This window comes from Micrasema longulum, unplaced genomic scaffold, assembly GCF_059751315.1.
Source record: "Micrasema longulum isolate JH-2025_06_02 unplaced genomic scaffold, ASM5975131v1 h1tg001167l, whole genome shotgun sequence".
Classification (NCBI taxonomy): domain Eukaryota; kingdom Metazoa; phylum Arthropoda; class Insecta; order Trichoptera; family Brachycentridae; genus Micrasema; species Micrasema longulum.
The window spans coordinates 83,733-101,227 of record NW_028278354.1 but is presented as its reverse complement, the minus strand read 5'-3'; the positions used below and the strand labels follow the sequence as shown (position 1 = coordinate 101,227).

At 33.8% G+C, this 17,495-nt stretch overlaps 1 protein-coding gene across 1 annotated transcript in view; it reads right to left on the bottom strand.

The window, feature by feature from the left end:
• Positions 1 to 371: 371 nt before the first annotated feature.
• LOC148276661 (fatty-acid amide hydrolase 2-like) overlaps positions 372 to 17,495 on the bottom strand; it is a 53,914-nt gene continuing 36,790 nt past the window's right edge. Inside the window, exons 4-8 of the mRNA XM_088233969.1 lie at positions 15,195 to 15,412; positions 14,474 to 14,743; positions 9,254 to 9,394; positions 5,456 to 5,725; positions 372 to 1,751 (exon numbers count right to left, since the gene is read on the bottom strand). Coding sequence (XP_088090095.1) covers positions 1,482 to 1,751; positions 5,456 to 5,725; positions 9,254 to 9,394; positions 14,474 to 14,743; positions 15,195 to 15,412 — 1,169 coding nt within the window. The 3' untranslated portion in view covers positions 372 to 1,481. The remainder of the gene's footprint in view (positions 1,752 to 5,455; positions 5,726 to 9,253; positions 9,395 to 14,473; positions 14,744 to 15,194; positions 15,413 to 17,495) is intronic.

The following is a 17,495-nucleotide window of genomic DNA, read 5'->3' as shown; positions in this document are numbered from 1 at the left end:
AATGCAAAAATATCAGTAGTCTTAGATATGCTATTTTAATATGTACTATTATTATCAAAATAATAATTATTTTTCATTGATATATTTAAATTATCTAATTTAGTTCAAAAGTTACCATGTTTTGAGATAGCGCGATCACAAAATCTTGTTTCCTGAACATTTCGTCCAATCTGACTCCTGTGGTTTATCCTTTAAGGTACAGTATTAATTTAATCAACCGATTTTTATACTTAACAATTAACTATCCTATTTTCGAGCTGCCTGAGTATATGAGAATCTATTAAAATAAATCACTAATTAAATCAATAATTTATTTAACGATATATCACGAGCGATTTATGAGATTCTCTGTGATGTATATTTATTAATTCTTATTCTTTATTATCAGACAAACATCAATTTTGCGTAATTATTATTGCTTAAAATAGTATTACATTGTCAAGACAATATACTGTTTGACAACTTGGCGAATTGTACAAGATTCGCTTTGCAAGAGTAATAAATAAATAATACATAAAAATCATGCACAGTACATGGCAAAAATCAAAGTTATGATAATAATAATAAAAGACAATATAATCTAATGATGAAATATCTGTATAAATGATTGATGGTAAAACAACTGTCTTCTAAACAGAGGCGATCTTAACTGAGTTATACCTTGAATTTGGAAATTTAGATAAGTCTATGTATTAACAGGGCTTATGATCTTTCAGTGGCTTGTTTAAGTGATCACTTTACGCCCAGCGTCACATTCTCCGTTCTGACAAATGTTTGTGAATTACCCATCTCTATAATTTTCTGATGTAAAAGCACAGATGGTCACAAACACTAGGCAGAACGGTGCATGTTACACATTGCGTAAAGTGGTAATTTCAACTAGGAAATGGCAGAAATAAGCCCTATACATGCTTTATAATCCCAATAGGGATTCAATTCCAGCACACAAAGCTTTGTACATAGAAATTGTTCACGTTGTTTTTACTACATTCTTCCAAATGAATATTTGGATAATACAGCCAGTTATTATCTTAATGCGAATGAAAAGTACAGTTCTGTTTGTAAAATAGAACCATAACCCTGGAGAGGTATTTTCGACTCGATGGCTGCTCTCAGGTCTCAGGTAAAAATCCTGAACAAAAAATCGGATAGAGACAAGTTCGCCTCGTTGTGTACCGGTTGGAACGTTCGTCTATCATTCTTGAGGTCATGAGCTATATTCCTGGCAGGGTGGACGTGAAATATTGATTTTGCTGGTTGTTTAAACTGTAATATTCCATTGTGCCAGAAGCGTAAGACTGACCACCTTCTTGTAATAGATGATCTTAATACGCTGCTTTGGTTTATACGTGGAATGATGATGGTGATGACTTAAGAAATCGCTAATCAGTTTTCTCATCAGAATCTTCCAAATTACGATTTGGAAATTACAACGAATAATCATCTTAAATAATAAAATATCTTTACTGATTTTCACGAAATCATGGTTCGACCCATCCACCGAACGCTTTCTCCAGTTCTCTCGCCACGGCTAGGGTAAGGTGGTCACAGTTGGGACTCGCCACGACTTGGATCCCCACTGGAAGACCCTTCGGAGTCAAGCCGAGGGGACAGTTGGTCACCGGGAGACCGAGACTGTTGAACATGAAGAGAAATATGTAGTTCAGGAGATTCCGGAGGTAGTTGTAATGGAACTGTGCAGGCTCGTGGAATGTCGGGTGGAAACACACGGCATTGTCTCCCAGCAATTTCTACAAAAAAGAAAATGAATAAATTTTATTAATACTTATGTTAATATTTCAAGAAGGATAATTTAAAAAAGGCAATACATATATAAGTGGATTGCCAGCCTAGTAACTTACTAGATAATCGTATTTAATTAAAGTGAGTAATCAAATGTACACAACAATCGGAATATTTTTTATTTTTTGGTTTCCTTCAAAAAATATTTTAATTATGTATTTGATCAATTCATAAGGCTGGCTGACCACACAACTTAAAATGTGCATTTTGCAGAAAACAGCCAGCCCTAGTAAAACTCTGATAAAAATCTGTATGCTGTGTCATTATGCATTGAATATGTTATTTCAGAACAGAATAAGAAATGAATCGTAGATATAATTGATCTTGGAGAAAAATTTTAAGTGGCTGTAGGCAGGAAACTTGGCGAGGCAAAATGATGGCAGGTGGACACCCAGAATAATAAACTGGACACCATGAGCAAACAAAAGAAGTGTTGGAAGGCCACAAAAAAGATGGGTCGATGATATTCCCTCGATAGTCGGTAAAACATGGATGATAAACGCGGGTGATAGGAAGGAATGGAAACATTTGGAAGTGACCTTTGTCCAGCAGTGGAGAAAACAAGGCTGAAGAAAAAGAATAATAAATAATTTTATTTTATTTCTATCATGTTCACTAAATACTACACATGGACCCAATAAATCTAAAAAGGAATCAATTCATTAGTTACGTAAACCTTGACAAAGAAGCTTGTTTGCTTTGAAACCGGTCGGTGAAAAATAAAAATTATTGGTTAAAGACAAAGTTGTTCTATTTATTTTATTATAATGAATAACCACAAAGTTAGTGCTTCAAATATAAACTTTATATATGAAATCAGCTTTAAAACTAAAAAAAACTATAATAAACCTAATTATTCACGACGTTCTCACAAGGTAACATCATTTAGCAAAAACGTTAGAGATGGGACAAATTGATCAATGTAATTTGATCGCATAAAAAAATACTTCGTTTGATAATGTTCACGAAAAAAGTATAAATGTCTTATTTTTGGTAAATAATTGTATTAAACACATAATAAAAGGCATGTTTTTGCATTTTTTTAAAAAATCAATTTTCGGAAACAGAGTTTCATGATTGCATGAAATAAGTGATAAAATCGATTTGATCAGTGATCAGTAATTTCCCATCACTAATGAAATAAGTTTGACAGCTGTCATTCTAATCAAGCTATATTTTAAGGACTATAGTGGTATTGTTGGTAATTAGGACATCACAATGGCTTATTTGAAGTATATCGTCCAAATCCACACGGCGCGGTAAAATTATGGTGAGTAGATTTATTATTTTCTTTTTTCGTTTTACTTATTTAGTTTCTACCCTCGGGCAAGAAAAAATTAAAAAGGAAATTGAATGGAGATTAATCGGGTCGCGGAGGTAAGAATACATTATTAGAATTGGCGGTAACTGCTAATTAACTTAAATTCATTAAAATATATTTATTATTTTAATACTTGTATATCACCCAGAAACAAAATAATTTTCTTTTGTCTTAATTCACGCACAGACAAATTAAAATATTTGCAACCACGCGATTGTAAAAAAATGTTCACTGCCTACGTAAAATTTACTTGGCTTGTATTAATTATTATTCTACAGCAAATTTGAGCCTTGATAAAATAATTCTCTAAAAAACATAAAAAAATATTTACATAAACTGACTACCTATCTATTACAAATTTAATGTATTTCATCTCGTACAATAAATTATGATTAATTGGAAAACGATGATGATGACATCTGTTTAATGAATGAGAATTTATTTAAGCGTGGACTTAAACCATTTTAGCACAGAAATACGTTATCTAACTTGGACGACAATAGGGTAGTTCAGTGCTACAGAAATTAGATGTAAAAGGTTTTATTTGCGCGGAAAAATTAGAGCATTTGATTGTACTGTGAAATTTCTCAAAAATCAACTTAAAAATTAATAAAAACCAACTTCTATGAACGACGTCACACACATTTCAAAATTACAAAACTTAAAAAAATTGTGGGGATCGTAGAACAACGACGCATGTGATTTTCTTCAACTTTGCTTGAGAGCGGTTTAATTTTTTTTAGTTTTACTATATGTTTTTTTTTCAAACCTGGAAAAAAAAGACTTTAAAATACTTTTGCAATATCAGATATAAAAGAAGGTCAATGTCGCATTTTTCGCACATCCTTCGTTGTTCTACGATCCGACGAAATCATGGCGCTGATAATACAATACATAAAATTTTTTTTTTTTTTTTTTTTTCAAAAAAACACTGAACTTAACAAATTTAAGTCATCTTCGACTATCTATAAAGTAAAATCGATATATATGTTCGAAAATGTGTATATTTGTGTGAAAATTTAAAGTATCTTCGTCGGTAACCTGTAACCTGTAATTAAACATGTTTTAACATTTTATGCATATTCTATTTTTCATTTAGAATTTTTTTTATATTTTTTACTATTTATTTTATTTTTCCATACATATATTTACATGGAATTTTCATTACAAAAATACACTTTAAAACACACATTTTAAAATTAAGCTATACCGTTATTTGGAAAATATTTACAAGGGATGGAATGACTGAGAAAGATATTGAAAGGAGGGTGAGTGCCGAGAACAGAGTGAACGGTGTACTTAAATCAACCTTGGCAAATAAATGTTTGTCGCAAGAGGCAAAATAAGCAATCCACAATGAAGTCCTGGTCCCGACCCTGATGTATGGGAGCGAAGTATGGACTTGGAAAAACAGGTATGAAAGAAGGATGAATGCTGTCGAAATGCGATCTCTTAGGCGAATGTGTGGTAAAACTATTTAAGATAGATGCCCGAATGTCGAGATCCGTACATTTTGTAAGGCTGAGATAAGCATTGTCGACAAAATCAAGAAAATATATCTGCGCTGGTTTGAACATGCAGAGCGAATTGACAGCAAAAGAACGGCTAAAAATATTTACGATGCAGATGTTGATGGATGCAGAAATAGAGGAAGACCGAGAAAGACATGGCATGACCAAATCTAACAAATACTTGAAGATGGACATGTTAATAGTTGAAATAATCGGCGCGCATGCATGAGAAGATGTGTGAGTTTGGAGGAAGCGAGATCTGTAAGGAAAGATAGAGTGACGTGGCGTTCTATCCTCTCTGCCTCTTACGGCAAAACGGCGTGATGGTTTGTTGTTGTTGAAAATACTGCCCACAAAGACTTCAGCGTCTGAACGACTTAATATTACTTAGTAGATAAAATCGGGGCCTAGGGGCCGTATTACAATGAAAAGTTAACATTTACCTTCAATTTTATCCACAAAGTAGAATTAAGTTTTCTGTATGAAAAGCAGAAAATGCATACATTTTTTTATTTAAAACAGGTTCAATTATAGGTTATCGATGAAGATACTTTAAATTTTCATGTAAATATACTTATTTTCGTACACAAATATCGATTTTTCTTTACAGACAGTTGAAGATAACTCGCTTAACTCTTCATTATTATCGGGACCCTGCTACATTTTTTTTCATTTTGTTTTACTGTGTTTTGTTTTTTCATGGCACTCAGATTTTTTTCTGTAAAACGCCAATAGATAGAATGATAAAGTGGTAAAAATATTACTCTGTAAATTTTTAGGTACAACATAACGCTAAGAAATTGTGAAAAAAAAGACATACCACAAATTCCTCTTTCAGGTCCTCGTTCACCTTCTCCGCCTTTTCAAATCGTTCTTTCCCTGCTTTGTCTCCTATCTTCTTGAGTGGTCCATACATAACACTGGTAAAGGTAGAGTTGGAGCAGCACAATACCTTCTTCAACACTTCTGGCCATACTGACTTCCATTCGTGAGGTTTGCCTGGCTTAGAGTATATAGTTTCCACTCCGTCAAGCTTCAAGATGCAAAGAGTGGACGCTTCGAATGAGTATTTCATATTTTTCAATGACGCCTGAAAAGTAAGGAACGAATACAAATTCATGGAAAAACTACCCGAAAACCAATGAATTTACAAATGGAAAACGTAGATAAATCTTAACAAAGAAGAAAGAAAGACTTTTTAAATGAATAAACGAGTTTAAATATGGTTTAACGGATCATTTTTTACAGTCAAAGATTTATTTACGTGTGTTTAACAAGACCTATTTTTGTATCTGTTTACTATTTCCGACGTATTCCGAAAGTAAGACGGACCGGACCGCATTACGAATTATAAATGAAATGTGGGTTATAAATGAAATGTGGGTTGCAAATAAAATACTGTTGAAAGACTACAGTAGAACTCCGTTTATCCGATATCCAGTCAGAATATCAGGATCGTTTGATAACGAAATAAAAAATGAAGGAGATGTCATAATAACAAATCAAAAAGAGGGCTGGCGGCCGGCGCTTTTCTTCGTCAAAGCAATGAACTTTGCTGGGCATGTTCAAGTTAGTTTTTATGTATGGTGGGAAAACAAAATTCCATGCGGATGCGGGGCGCGAAATAGCGGGGGCGAAGCCCTAGGGTTTTAACGATATTATTGAGCGGAGTGATCTGTAATTGAATTAAATGAAAATAAATGCGTATCTTCGCTATGCGGTATTCAGTGTCAACCGGTCATAACTCCCGCCAGTAGCGGCGTTAGGGTAGGGCGCGGTTGGGCGACCTTCCAGGGCGCCAGATATAAAGGGGCGCTGCAGGCGCCCCATTTTATCCTCTCGCTCATCGAGCGAGTCCAACTTCCTCATAAATTTCCTAAATCTAGCGACAAATTCATTATAGTGGCCTACAACTTCTCCAAAAAAGAAATTTGAAGTTGAATTTTTCTACAGCCTTTTAGACACTACCTTAATTTCACTCAATAAAAGATTTTAAAGGTTAAATGAATACTCAAAATCTTGGTCTTTTCTGTTCTATATAAAAATGATTTAAGAAACCAGACCTTCTCAAACTCTGTAGTAATTTCTAATTGAAATTAACAGTAGATTCTAAATCCGATATAGATGGTTGTATGTTGTGTGGTGAACTCACAAGTCTGAAATCATTTTTGCCAGATCAGAATGTGGTTAATCCTGTCATTGTTTTGAATAATATCAAAGAACGTAACTTACAAGAACTGTATCCAAATGTATGGATAGCGTTGAAAATATTGGTCACTTTACCAACCTACCTGTAACGGTTGCTAGTTGGGAAAGGAGTTTTTCTAAGCTTAAACTGATAAAAACTCATCTATGATCGACAATATCTCAATCTAGATTGAAAAACTTGGCATCTTTGTCAATAGAAAACGCAATTACGGAGAACATAAACTAAAATATTTAAATAAAAGAGTTCGTTGATAGAAAGGCTAGAAAAGTAAAACTTTATTCTTAAATGGTTATTTCATTATAAACTTGGTTTGTATGGGTTTAAAGGGGTGGAAATCCCGCCCAGAGCGCTGGTAGTGCTAAAACCGGCCCTGACTCCAGCAAATGAGATGGAAGGGATACCACTAACTTTATCCTCATTCTTGATGGACTTGCCGGATCCGACTTGACACTTGCGAGTGGTACTAACACGATGGCAAGCCCCGATCCGGAGCTTAACACTGTTGGTCGTAGAAACAAAGTTTTCTAATGCGGCACACGTTTAACGAAATAAATGCGCGATGTACGACACGAGGTCTTAAGGTGGCAGGTGATCATAGGATACTGAGGTAGGAGGTAACAAGGGTTGTGGGTAAAAAAAATGTAGAATTTGTGACAATACTTGATCCATGCGTACCCACATAATTCGTAACCAATGTGATAACGTTTGTGTCTGAACCTTGAAACATTCGACAATCTAACAGGAAGAACATGTAATCCATCATCAGGTCATCCTGAGACGGACTCCTGGAGGTTCATCAGGAGGAGAAATATGCTAATACAATTACTTTTTACAGAAAATACAGCTAAAACTAGAATAGGGTGAAAACTCTAAAAACCAATGCTTGTCTTAAAGGAATCATCATCATCGCTTACTGAATTACTATTTCTTCATATTTGGACTGATAAATGTTTTTGCCGAAAAGATAATTTGATAGGGTCAAAAAATTTGGTAGAATCTTGTGGTTTGATTGATAAACACCCTTGAAAATGAAAATCTTTTTTTTCATTCCCTTTCCGTACCTAATAGTGCAAAGGGCACGGAATTGGTACACCAGTCGCAGTGTATCTTGATCGTTTTTGTTACATGAAGGTAAGATGATCAGTCTTACGCTTCAGGTACCAGTCCAGCGACTATTAATCTTGTGAGAAAATACCCTTTGAAATAAACATTTCGTATTGACCGTGCCGGGAATAGAATTCGAGACCTTTTGCATGGTAGGCAAACGCGCTGACCATTATATCACGAGGCTGACGAAAAGGCTAACTACCTTTATAATAACACTAACACTTAAAGATCTACATATGCTAGCTATACTCTCTATATAGATCTACGTCTAAACGTCGATAAATTCATCAATATTAAATAATTGTTTCTAAAGTTTAAAAAGCAGGAAATACAATTAAACTTGCGTCGCGGGTTTGATTCCCGCCAATTGCAAGAAAAAATCCAAGAAACATGTTTTCTCAAATGGTCTGGGTGTTGTGGTGAATTTTAATGAATTTATTCCAAATCCCCTTTTCCCAACTGCTGACTAGCCTCGAAAATTGACGCTTGGTTGGTTATACCCCTTTTAAAACAAATCTGTCTCAATGAAATCTATCTAGTAACAAATTACAACAGAGATAGGGAACATTTGAGAGAAGGGATATGGCAGTCTAGGCATTTACAGGGCCCATGACCTGTCGTTGGCTGGTTAAAGTGGCCACTTTACACACTGTGTAACATTTACCATTTTGCCTATATTTGAAAATCCATATTTCTTCAATTCTTCCATCTGTTGATGTATATGAAGTAAAAGAGCTAAAAACTTTATTGTTGTGAAAAGATTAATCTAATCTAATTATTTCACATACAAGGCAACGCTTGAAAACAATAACTTCACTAAAATTAACCGATGGAAGAATTGAAGAAATATGGACTTCAAACATAGTTAAAATAGTGAAGGTTACACAGTGTGTAAAGTGGCTAACTTAAACCAGCCAATGACAGGTCATGGGCCCTGTAAATGTCTAGACTTCCATATTCCCTTCTCTAAAATGTTCTCTATCTCTGTTGAAATTTTTTAATCTTAATGACTCCCTAGATAATGAAATTCTGTATCTACAAACATTTGAACACACTCAAAATACTGTAAATCTATTTATCGTGATGAAATCTATCTTTCTTGATGAAATTTATCCATATTGATGAAATTTATATATCTTGATGAAATTCATCTATATTGATGAAATCTATCTATCTTGTTGAAATCACTCAAGAGTTAAATCCTGCATCTAGAGCGATAAATTGAGTGGTGGTCGTGATGTTTGATGTTGATCAGCGTATCAGGAAAACAAGAATAAAGACTAATTAATGATAATTATTTACCTTTTCCACTACAATATTGTGTTTCTCGTGAAAATAGACAATGACTTTTTGTAAAGCGTCCTTAACGTCTCGGTTTATTTTCTTGGCTAAGAAAACATCTCCGCCGTCCATATAATAGAATTTCATTGTTTTTATGTCGACCTGCAATCAAAGAAATACAACATAAAAATAATAATAATACATTTGAAAATGTTTACACCGAGAACAATGTTGATTTATACAATATTTTTTTGATCCGACCATTGTCCACGTGCAAACAGCAAGTTGTGGGACAAAACATTGTTATTAGAAATTATCACCGAGATAGACGGGCAGGTTATCTCCGCAGACGGTGATTAGCTCTACCACCGCGCGCGGCCGCATTGTCCTTGTGTGAACGCGCATTGACAGGACCTCAAGACAATAGCGAAATGTTCGGAAATGGAGACAGAAAAAAAACATTTTTAAAATTTAGTATATATAATTCTAGTATTATTATTATTATGGATAACTTATATAGCGCCATTTTCGTAATAAAATACCTCATGGGCGCTTTACATGGTGATTCTATTGTTAAATTAATTTGATTGAAGCTTTTAAATTTATAATTTAATTAAAATAATTTATTTTGTTGTCACGTGCTACGGATTTATTCAAATGATTTAGAGAACAAGTGGGTTTTAAGTTTTTTCCGAAACATCACTTCACTTTCACAGCCTCGCACCTCTGCTGGGAGAGCATTCCATGCCATAGGGCCTGCGACCGCAAATGCGCGTTCACTAAATTTAGTGCGCTGTTTGCGTAGAGGTATAATAACTTTTCCTCTCGCCGTAGACGTAGCTGATCTAAGCGTGAGACGCCTGTCAGCTAGTTCATCTGGAATGCATAGTTCCCTTAGATATTCCGGAGCCGAGTTGTGCAGTGACTTATACATAAGCCAACAGAGTTTGTATTCGACCCTCTGTGGAAAACGTAGCCAGTGTAGTTCCCGAAGTAGTGGAGTGATATGACTAAACTAGAGATTCCGAAAATAAGTCTCGCTGCTGCATTCAATACAGATTGTAGGTGAGTCATTTTGTTCATTGGTAGACCTGCATAGATACCATTACAATAATCGACTCTAGACACTACAAACGCATTTATTAATTGACGGGCGGCATCAACCGGCAATTTTTTGCGTATGCATTTAATTTGTCTCAGCTGGTAGAAGCATGAACTTATCGTTCTACTCATTTGAGCGTCAAGAGATAGGTCAGAATTGAGTAAAACTCCCAGTAGTTTAACGGTGGGTAAAACGGTACTCCCTACATTAGGTAGAGCCGTATCCTGGATCAAATTCTGTCGTCTGGCTGAAGCCACCCACAGTTGTTCAGTTTTTGATGGGTTTAATGTTAGTCTGTTTTCAGCCATCCAGTTTCCTATTTTCTTGATGCATCCATCAATTAAATTGACAAGTTTAAAATAAAACACGTGTGACCTGCGGCTGAATTTTCGTATTGTCCCAGCGTTCTGTCCTGCGCGATCGAAGCTGTTCACAGCGCTGGGACAAGACAATATTGTCATGTCTTTTGAATTGTCCACATGTGAACAATACTAAACTCTCAACTGTTCCTGTTACTGCAAGCTTTTCGAAAATCTTCTAATGTTTTCTTGTCAAAAAAGCAGGAAATCCAAAAAAATATTAGGAAAGGTGGTACACAAACAAACAAACAAATCATCACGCCGTTTCGCCGTAGGGGTAGGCAGAGAGGATAGAACGCCACATTACTCCGTAATTGCATACGGGCCTTGCTTCCTTTACATTCATACATCTTCTCATGCACGCACGCCGATTATTCCTACTCTTGACATGTCCATCTTTAAGTATTTGATAGACTTGAATGCGCCATGTCTTTCTCGGTCTTCCTCGTTTTTTGCATCCATCAACATTCTAATCGTCGATCCTTTTGGCCGTTCTTCCCCTGTCCATTCGCTCTACATGTCCAAACCGACGCAGCACCCCTTTCTTGATTCTGTCGATAATGCACGTCTCAGCCTTACATAGTTGACGGATCTCGACATTTGTGCATCTATCATACATCGTTTTACCACAAATTCGCCCGAGAGATCGCATTTCGACAGCATTTAACCAACTTTCATTATTATTTTTCCAATTCCATACATCGCTCCCATACATTAGGGTTGGCACTAGAACTAAATGAAAGATGGTTATTGGCAATAACAAAACTTAATTATACATATTATATATACCTATTTAGAAACAGTGTTTCTACCTTGATCTAACAAGGCCACTTGTTTTCATTACCAAGTATGGACATTATTCTAATTGATTTTCTAACGATCGCTGAAATAAACACACAACAATTTAAATTTCAGTATTGATTCACGTATATGTGTACGTGCAGATAATCACTGAGGAAGTTCAGTGCCACGAGAAATAAGATACAAAAAATGTAAAGTGAAGTATCTTGAAAATTAAAAAAAAAGAATAAAAATGAACTACTTTGAGCTACGTGTAAAGTTCTTCCGAATCAACCAATAACAGATTTCCGATTTTTCAGGAAGTCAATGAGGAACTTCAGCCCTACGGGAAATTGGATACAAAAAATGTTTTCTAGCGCGCGGTAAAAATTAGAGCATTAAATTTTACTGCAAATATTCTTGAAAATGTACGAATTAAAAATAAAAAAAAACTTACTTCTTTGAACGGAACGACGTCACTGGTTCATATGAACCAACCAATGATATGAAAACTGTGAAGGTTATCTTAAACGAACCAATCGGCAGAACTGACGGAGAAGAACCTCTGGCGTCACACGCGGAGTTATTTCAGAATTACAAAACTTAAAAAAATCATAGTGCTGAAAAGACGAGATATATATATATATATATATATACATATATATATATTTAATTGGCTTAGTTTAAAAGTTTATTGACATACTCAAAAATAAATTAAAAACACTGAACTTTAAATTTACTAGCCAGCACAACTTACCGACGAGAACTTGTGACGTCACAAGCCAAGTAATTACAAAACTTGAAAAAATCATCTGATAATATTTTTACATATACCGAAATATATTTTTTTTCTTAGTCCATCGATAAATTAAAAATATTAAAAAAATCATTGCTTTGTTTCGTTTTTTGATAGTCTGATGCAAAAATTATATAGACATGGTAGGGTTTTTATAAACAATAAGCTGTATTATTTTACGTTGATCAATGAAGAAATTAGGTTGTAATAATTGATGTGAAAATGCACTACTAGGAAATATTATTATTCTGCAGATAACATGGTGTAATTTTTTAATTTGAGCGACCGATAACTTCGTCAATAAATTTTTTCACTATGGTTAACATATACAATTTTATAATAAAAATAAAAATTGAAATAGTTTGTTTTTAACCACATTTTAAATTTGTATTTGTAATGACCAGTTTTGGAGCAACTCGTGCCCTTTTACCTTGGTATAATTGATAAAAAGCGAAAAAAAATAGCAATTTAACTATCAAATAAATACTATTTCCAACAGTCACCCCCTGTCTTATTTTAGAATAACAACTAATAATCGCACAAACACAAAATATTACAAAAGACTTGATTTATTACCTCCATTATTAGACGTAAGACACTATTGAAATTATAAAAGAGGATTCATATTAAATTCTGAATAATTATACCTCGACAAAAGACCTCGCGTTGCTCGAAAACCGGTAGTAAAATATTGTCCTATGAATAATAAGCACGTGGTTAAAAACAAAATGTTTTTATTTAGAACTTAATATTCTGTTTTTATTGTATTTTAATATTATGTACCTAGCTGCTTTAAACTATTAAACTGTATTTCTTTCATATGTTCGTATTTTATTTTATTACCTATTTTTTTTTTTAATATCTTCTACGATTTTTTCTCTCTTTTACAGCTTCTTTATATATATATATATATATATATATATATATATATATATATATATATATATATATATATTATAATCATAAAAATACGTATATAGTTTTATTCCACTTTTATTTATAAATTTTTACAAGTGACCGGGTTTCATCGTGGCCGACATCGTCAGACTGGTATATATAAACATATATATATATATATATATATATATATACCAATTAGTTTATTATTTATTTTTTATATTTTATGTTGTTTATATATTTTATATAGCTTCTATGTACGTAAAAGTCGTATAGGTGTGAAAAATTAGTAAAATAAATAAAATTTATATTTTATTTAAAAAGAATTACCAAAAAATAAATTATATTAATACAAAGATATAATATTATTGTTATCAAAAACATTTTTCACTTTGTGGTATGACATTTTACACTTATTTGTTTATAAATTTGTAAAATCACTTATTTTTTTAAATTACACTTCGACTGGTTTCGAGGTTACTACCTCATCGTCAGGAATTTAACTAACTCATAAATAGCAACGCGTGTAATTATAAGTTAGTTAAATTCCTGACGATGAGGTAGTAACCTCGAAACCGGTCGAAGTGTAATTAAAAAAATTAAGTGGTTTATACAAATTTATAAACAAATAAGTGTACAAAGATATAATCTTGATTATAATAAAATATTGTTTATTTATATATAAAAGAGCCAGCATTTTGTTATTGATATATATATATATATATATATATATATACAGGATGTTTTTTAAACCCTGTCACATCCGAAACCACGATGATCAGTATGAGCAAGAAAACATATTGACACATTAAAATAATTATTTAGAACAAATAAAATTTAAAAAAATAAAATATTTAAAAAAACAAATGGTTGCTAACTTCTGCAGGCGAGAAACGAGGAGGGGGAGGGGGGAGTCTGACTCACCATTAACCCCCCTCGCTTCTCCCCTGCAGAAGTAAGCAACCATTTGTTCTTTTTAATATTTTATTTTTACAAATTTTCTTCGTTCTAAATATTTTTTTAAATATGCCAACATGTCTTCTTGCCCATACTGATCATCGTGGTTTCGGATGTGACAGAGTTTAAAGAACACCCTGTATACATTACACCTCATAGCATTTTGTAGGTTTTTTGAATTCATCATTTTCAAACCCCCCCACTATTTTAGGCATTAGTTCATGGACTATAGGTTATTCTAATGAAACATTAATAATTTTACGACCATGATAAAAAACATTCTCCAAAAAATTTTACATGAATAAAGATTTTTTTACTAAAATACGCTTTTGGATCTCAAAATGTTTTACCTTCTTATCAAGTTGAAGCGGTGGTCCTCGAGGGTCTTGCATCACCTTCATCATAAGAGTGAGGTCTTCCGCGTACCTCGTCATCGGTCCGAGGGTGAAAAACTTGTTCCAGTCTTGAGAGTTAGAAGTCGGCATGTGTCCGATTGTAGACACGGCGTAAGGAGTCGGTTTGTGTCCGTACACTCCGGTATAGTGAGCTGGAAGCCGCAGAGAACCAGCAATATCTGATCCGACGCCAACCACGGAGGCACCGGCAGAAATAAGCGCTGCCTAGAATGAGACATTCGCAAAATGCTAATCGGCGATTTGCAATAAAAAAATAACTTTAGAAGTTAAAGAAATTTCAAGATCATGATTGGTTTCTGCAGAACTGTGACAGGAAATCGCAAATGAGTTCATTGCATGCGATAAAACTAAAAATGTGTTATGCAAATGATTAATCTTGTATAAACGCATAAAGCAGCTGATAGTTCAATGACTGAATAAAAAAGTAACAAATCCAGAGAGGTCAAAATGATATTAGCAATATCTTTAAACATGCCTTGGAACGGGAAATGGGTCAGTTGGATTAGTTATTGTTTGTACTATTATCTACAGAAAATTCTTTTGTTTTGCGATGATTCAAATCGTTATCTCCTGCGCGCGATTGACCTAATGAGTTGAATATACGATCATGCTGATGACTTAGTTTCTGATCAATATTGTGAGGTTCGTTAGTTACCTCCCCTCCTGAAGATCCACCAGGTGTTCTTCTGGTATCGTATGGGTTGTTGGTAGTCCCAGTTGTGTTATTGTAAGTCTCCCAGCACAGGCAGAGTTCAGGAGTGTTGCTGACCAGGATGGGAATAGCCCCAGCTAATCTCGCCTGTGCTATGCATTCTGCATCATGAGTCGCTGGAACCCTTTTCATGATCACCCTTCCAGCCGAATTGCTCATACCTGATGAAAAATAACTGCGATAAAGAACGGGAGATTTGCTATCGGTTTAGATAGATGTACATTTGTATTATAAAGACCATTAGGTTGTTCATATTTTTTCGTAATATCGTAATAATGAATTTTTTGCAACGTTAGTGGTTTATTCATTTCTAAAAGCTATAAAATGGCCCGGAAATGAAAACTAGGGAAAAGCGCCATGTGAAAATCGAAAAAATGATAAAAATTCTAGGAAAGTCTAGAAAATTCTAAAATAGGGTTTTATATCTAAAAATGTTAAAAAAAGGTTTTGGAAAACTCTTGAATTATAATATCTAACCATAATATAAAACATTGCGATTTAGCAAAGCTACATATACTATTTCAAATGCTTAGCAAATGAACCTTGTATCCATACTATTAAATAGTATTTGATAATTAATATTATTTATTAATTTTTATTTTATATGTTTTTAAAATGTATTTATAAATGCATCTACTCCATAGATTTCATAATGTATTTTAGATTTAGTATATCCACGCATAGGCCATGCCTATGTGTGATTTTTTTGTTTTTATAAATAAATAAATTGAAATATATTATGTAAACTAAAAAATTGAAAATAAATAAATAAATCAGCATTCACTTCGTAACACTTCTTTAAAAATTATTATGAAAATAAATTTTCGTTATTAGTGTTATACAAATTTTATAATTTTACAAAAACACTACTACAGTTTTGGGAGAGCCCTCCCGTCGACGGGTGATATAAAACTACATAAAACTATATCACCAGTCGATGGGAGGAGTTCTCTCTCGAAACTCTAGAAGAGTTTTTGTAAAATAATAAAAATTCTTTAACATCGTCATCATTATTATTCCCTTTCAGCACCCAATGGTGCATGGGGCACTGCATTGGTACACCAATCGCAGCGTATGTTGATATTTTTTGTTACATAAAGGTAAGGTTTTTGTTACAGCCCCTAGACTGGTACCTTACGCTTCAGGTACCAGTCTAGGGGCTACGAAGTATTCTAGTATGAAAACACCCTTATAAATAAATATTTCACATCAACCATGTCGGGAATCGAATCCGAGACCTCTTGCATGGTAGGCAAACGCGCTGACTATTGGCACCACGAGGCCGACATTTTATTTTCATTATAATTTGTATTTAAAATGACTAAAGTGATTTTATAAACGCACGCCACACTCTTCAGTTTATGTCTCTATCTGTATCTTTTCAATTATCTACGCCATTAAAAACACAATAAACTCTTTTATTTATTACATCCATTATTCATTCAGCAAGTAATGTCAATAGATAATGCACTTACATGAGTTTTGTTTTAATTTCTACAGAGCCCAGGCTCTATTCAAATGTTTGCAACACTGAAGCACCGACAAGACGATGCACATACTCATACAACGTGGCCTTGAAGGTCAAGTGGAAGGCAAGGCATCAGCAGCAAAACTTTGTAGAATGACTACCAGTATTTGAATAGGTATATTTGGTATGCAAAATATTAAGTCGTGAAAACTAAACATCGTCATTACCTCTTGCGTGGCTGTGATGTCACACTAGTCGACATAGGACACAAGACTCGATATATATCTCTTAGTTTTTTTAAATGATGAACTCTTATTTTTTTAAATCTTCAAATGGACATTTTCGCACCGGATTTGGAATGTAAAATTTGTATTACTATGCTTGATGTGAAGACAAAAAATATTTATCCTTGCTACGCGAAGAATGAATGTCCGCTAATTCAGCAACACATCTGCAACCTCTTCGTTCTCATTCTCAAGGCCCTCTCTTAATACCCATACACAATTCCTATTTCTTCTCTAATTCATATAGTGTCCATGCGGCTCGACTGTGGAATCATCTCCCATCCACCATCAAAGATGTTACTACATTATCTCTATTTAAATCACGTCTGAAGAAACATCTCCCTTCTCTTCCTTAATCTCTCCTCCTTTCCTTTTTCCTCTTTCCTCTTTTTTCCTTTTTCCCATTGAGTAATAGTTTTGATTTAAGGTAATTTATAAACAAATACGTATATTTCTATTTTTATATATTTTTAACTTTTTAATCTTTTTTTT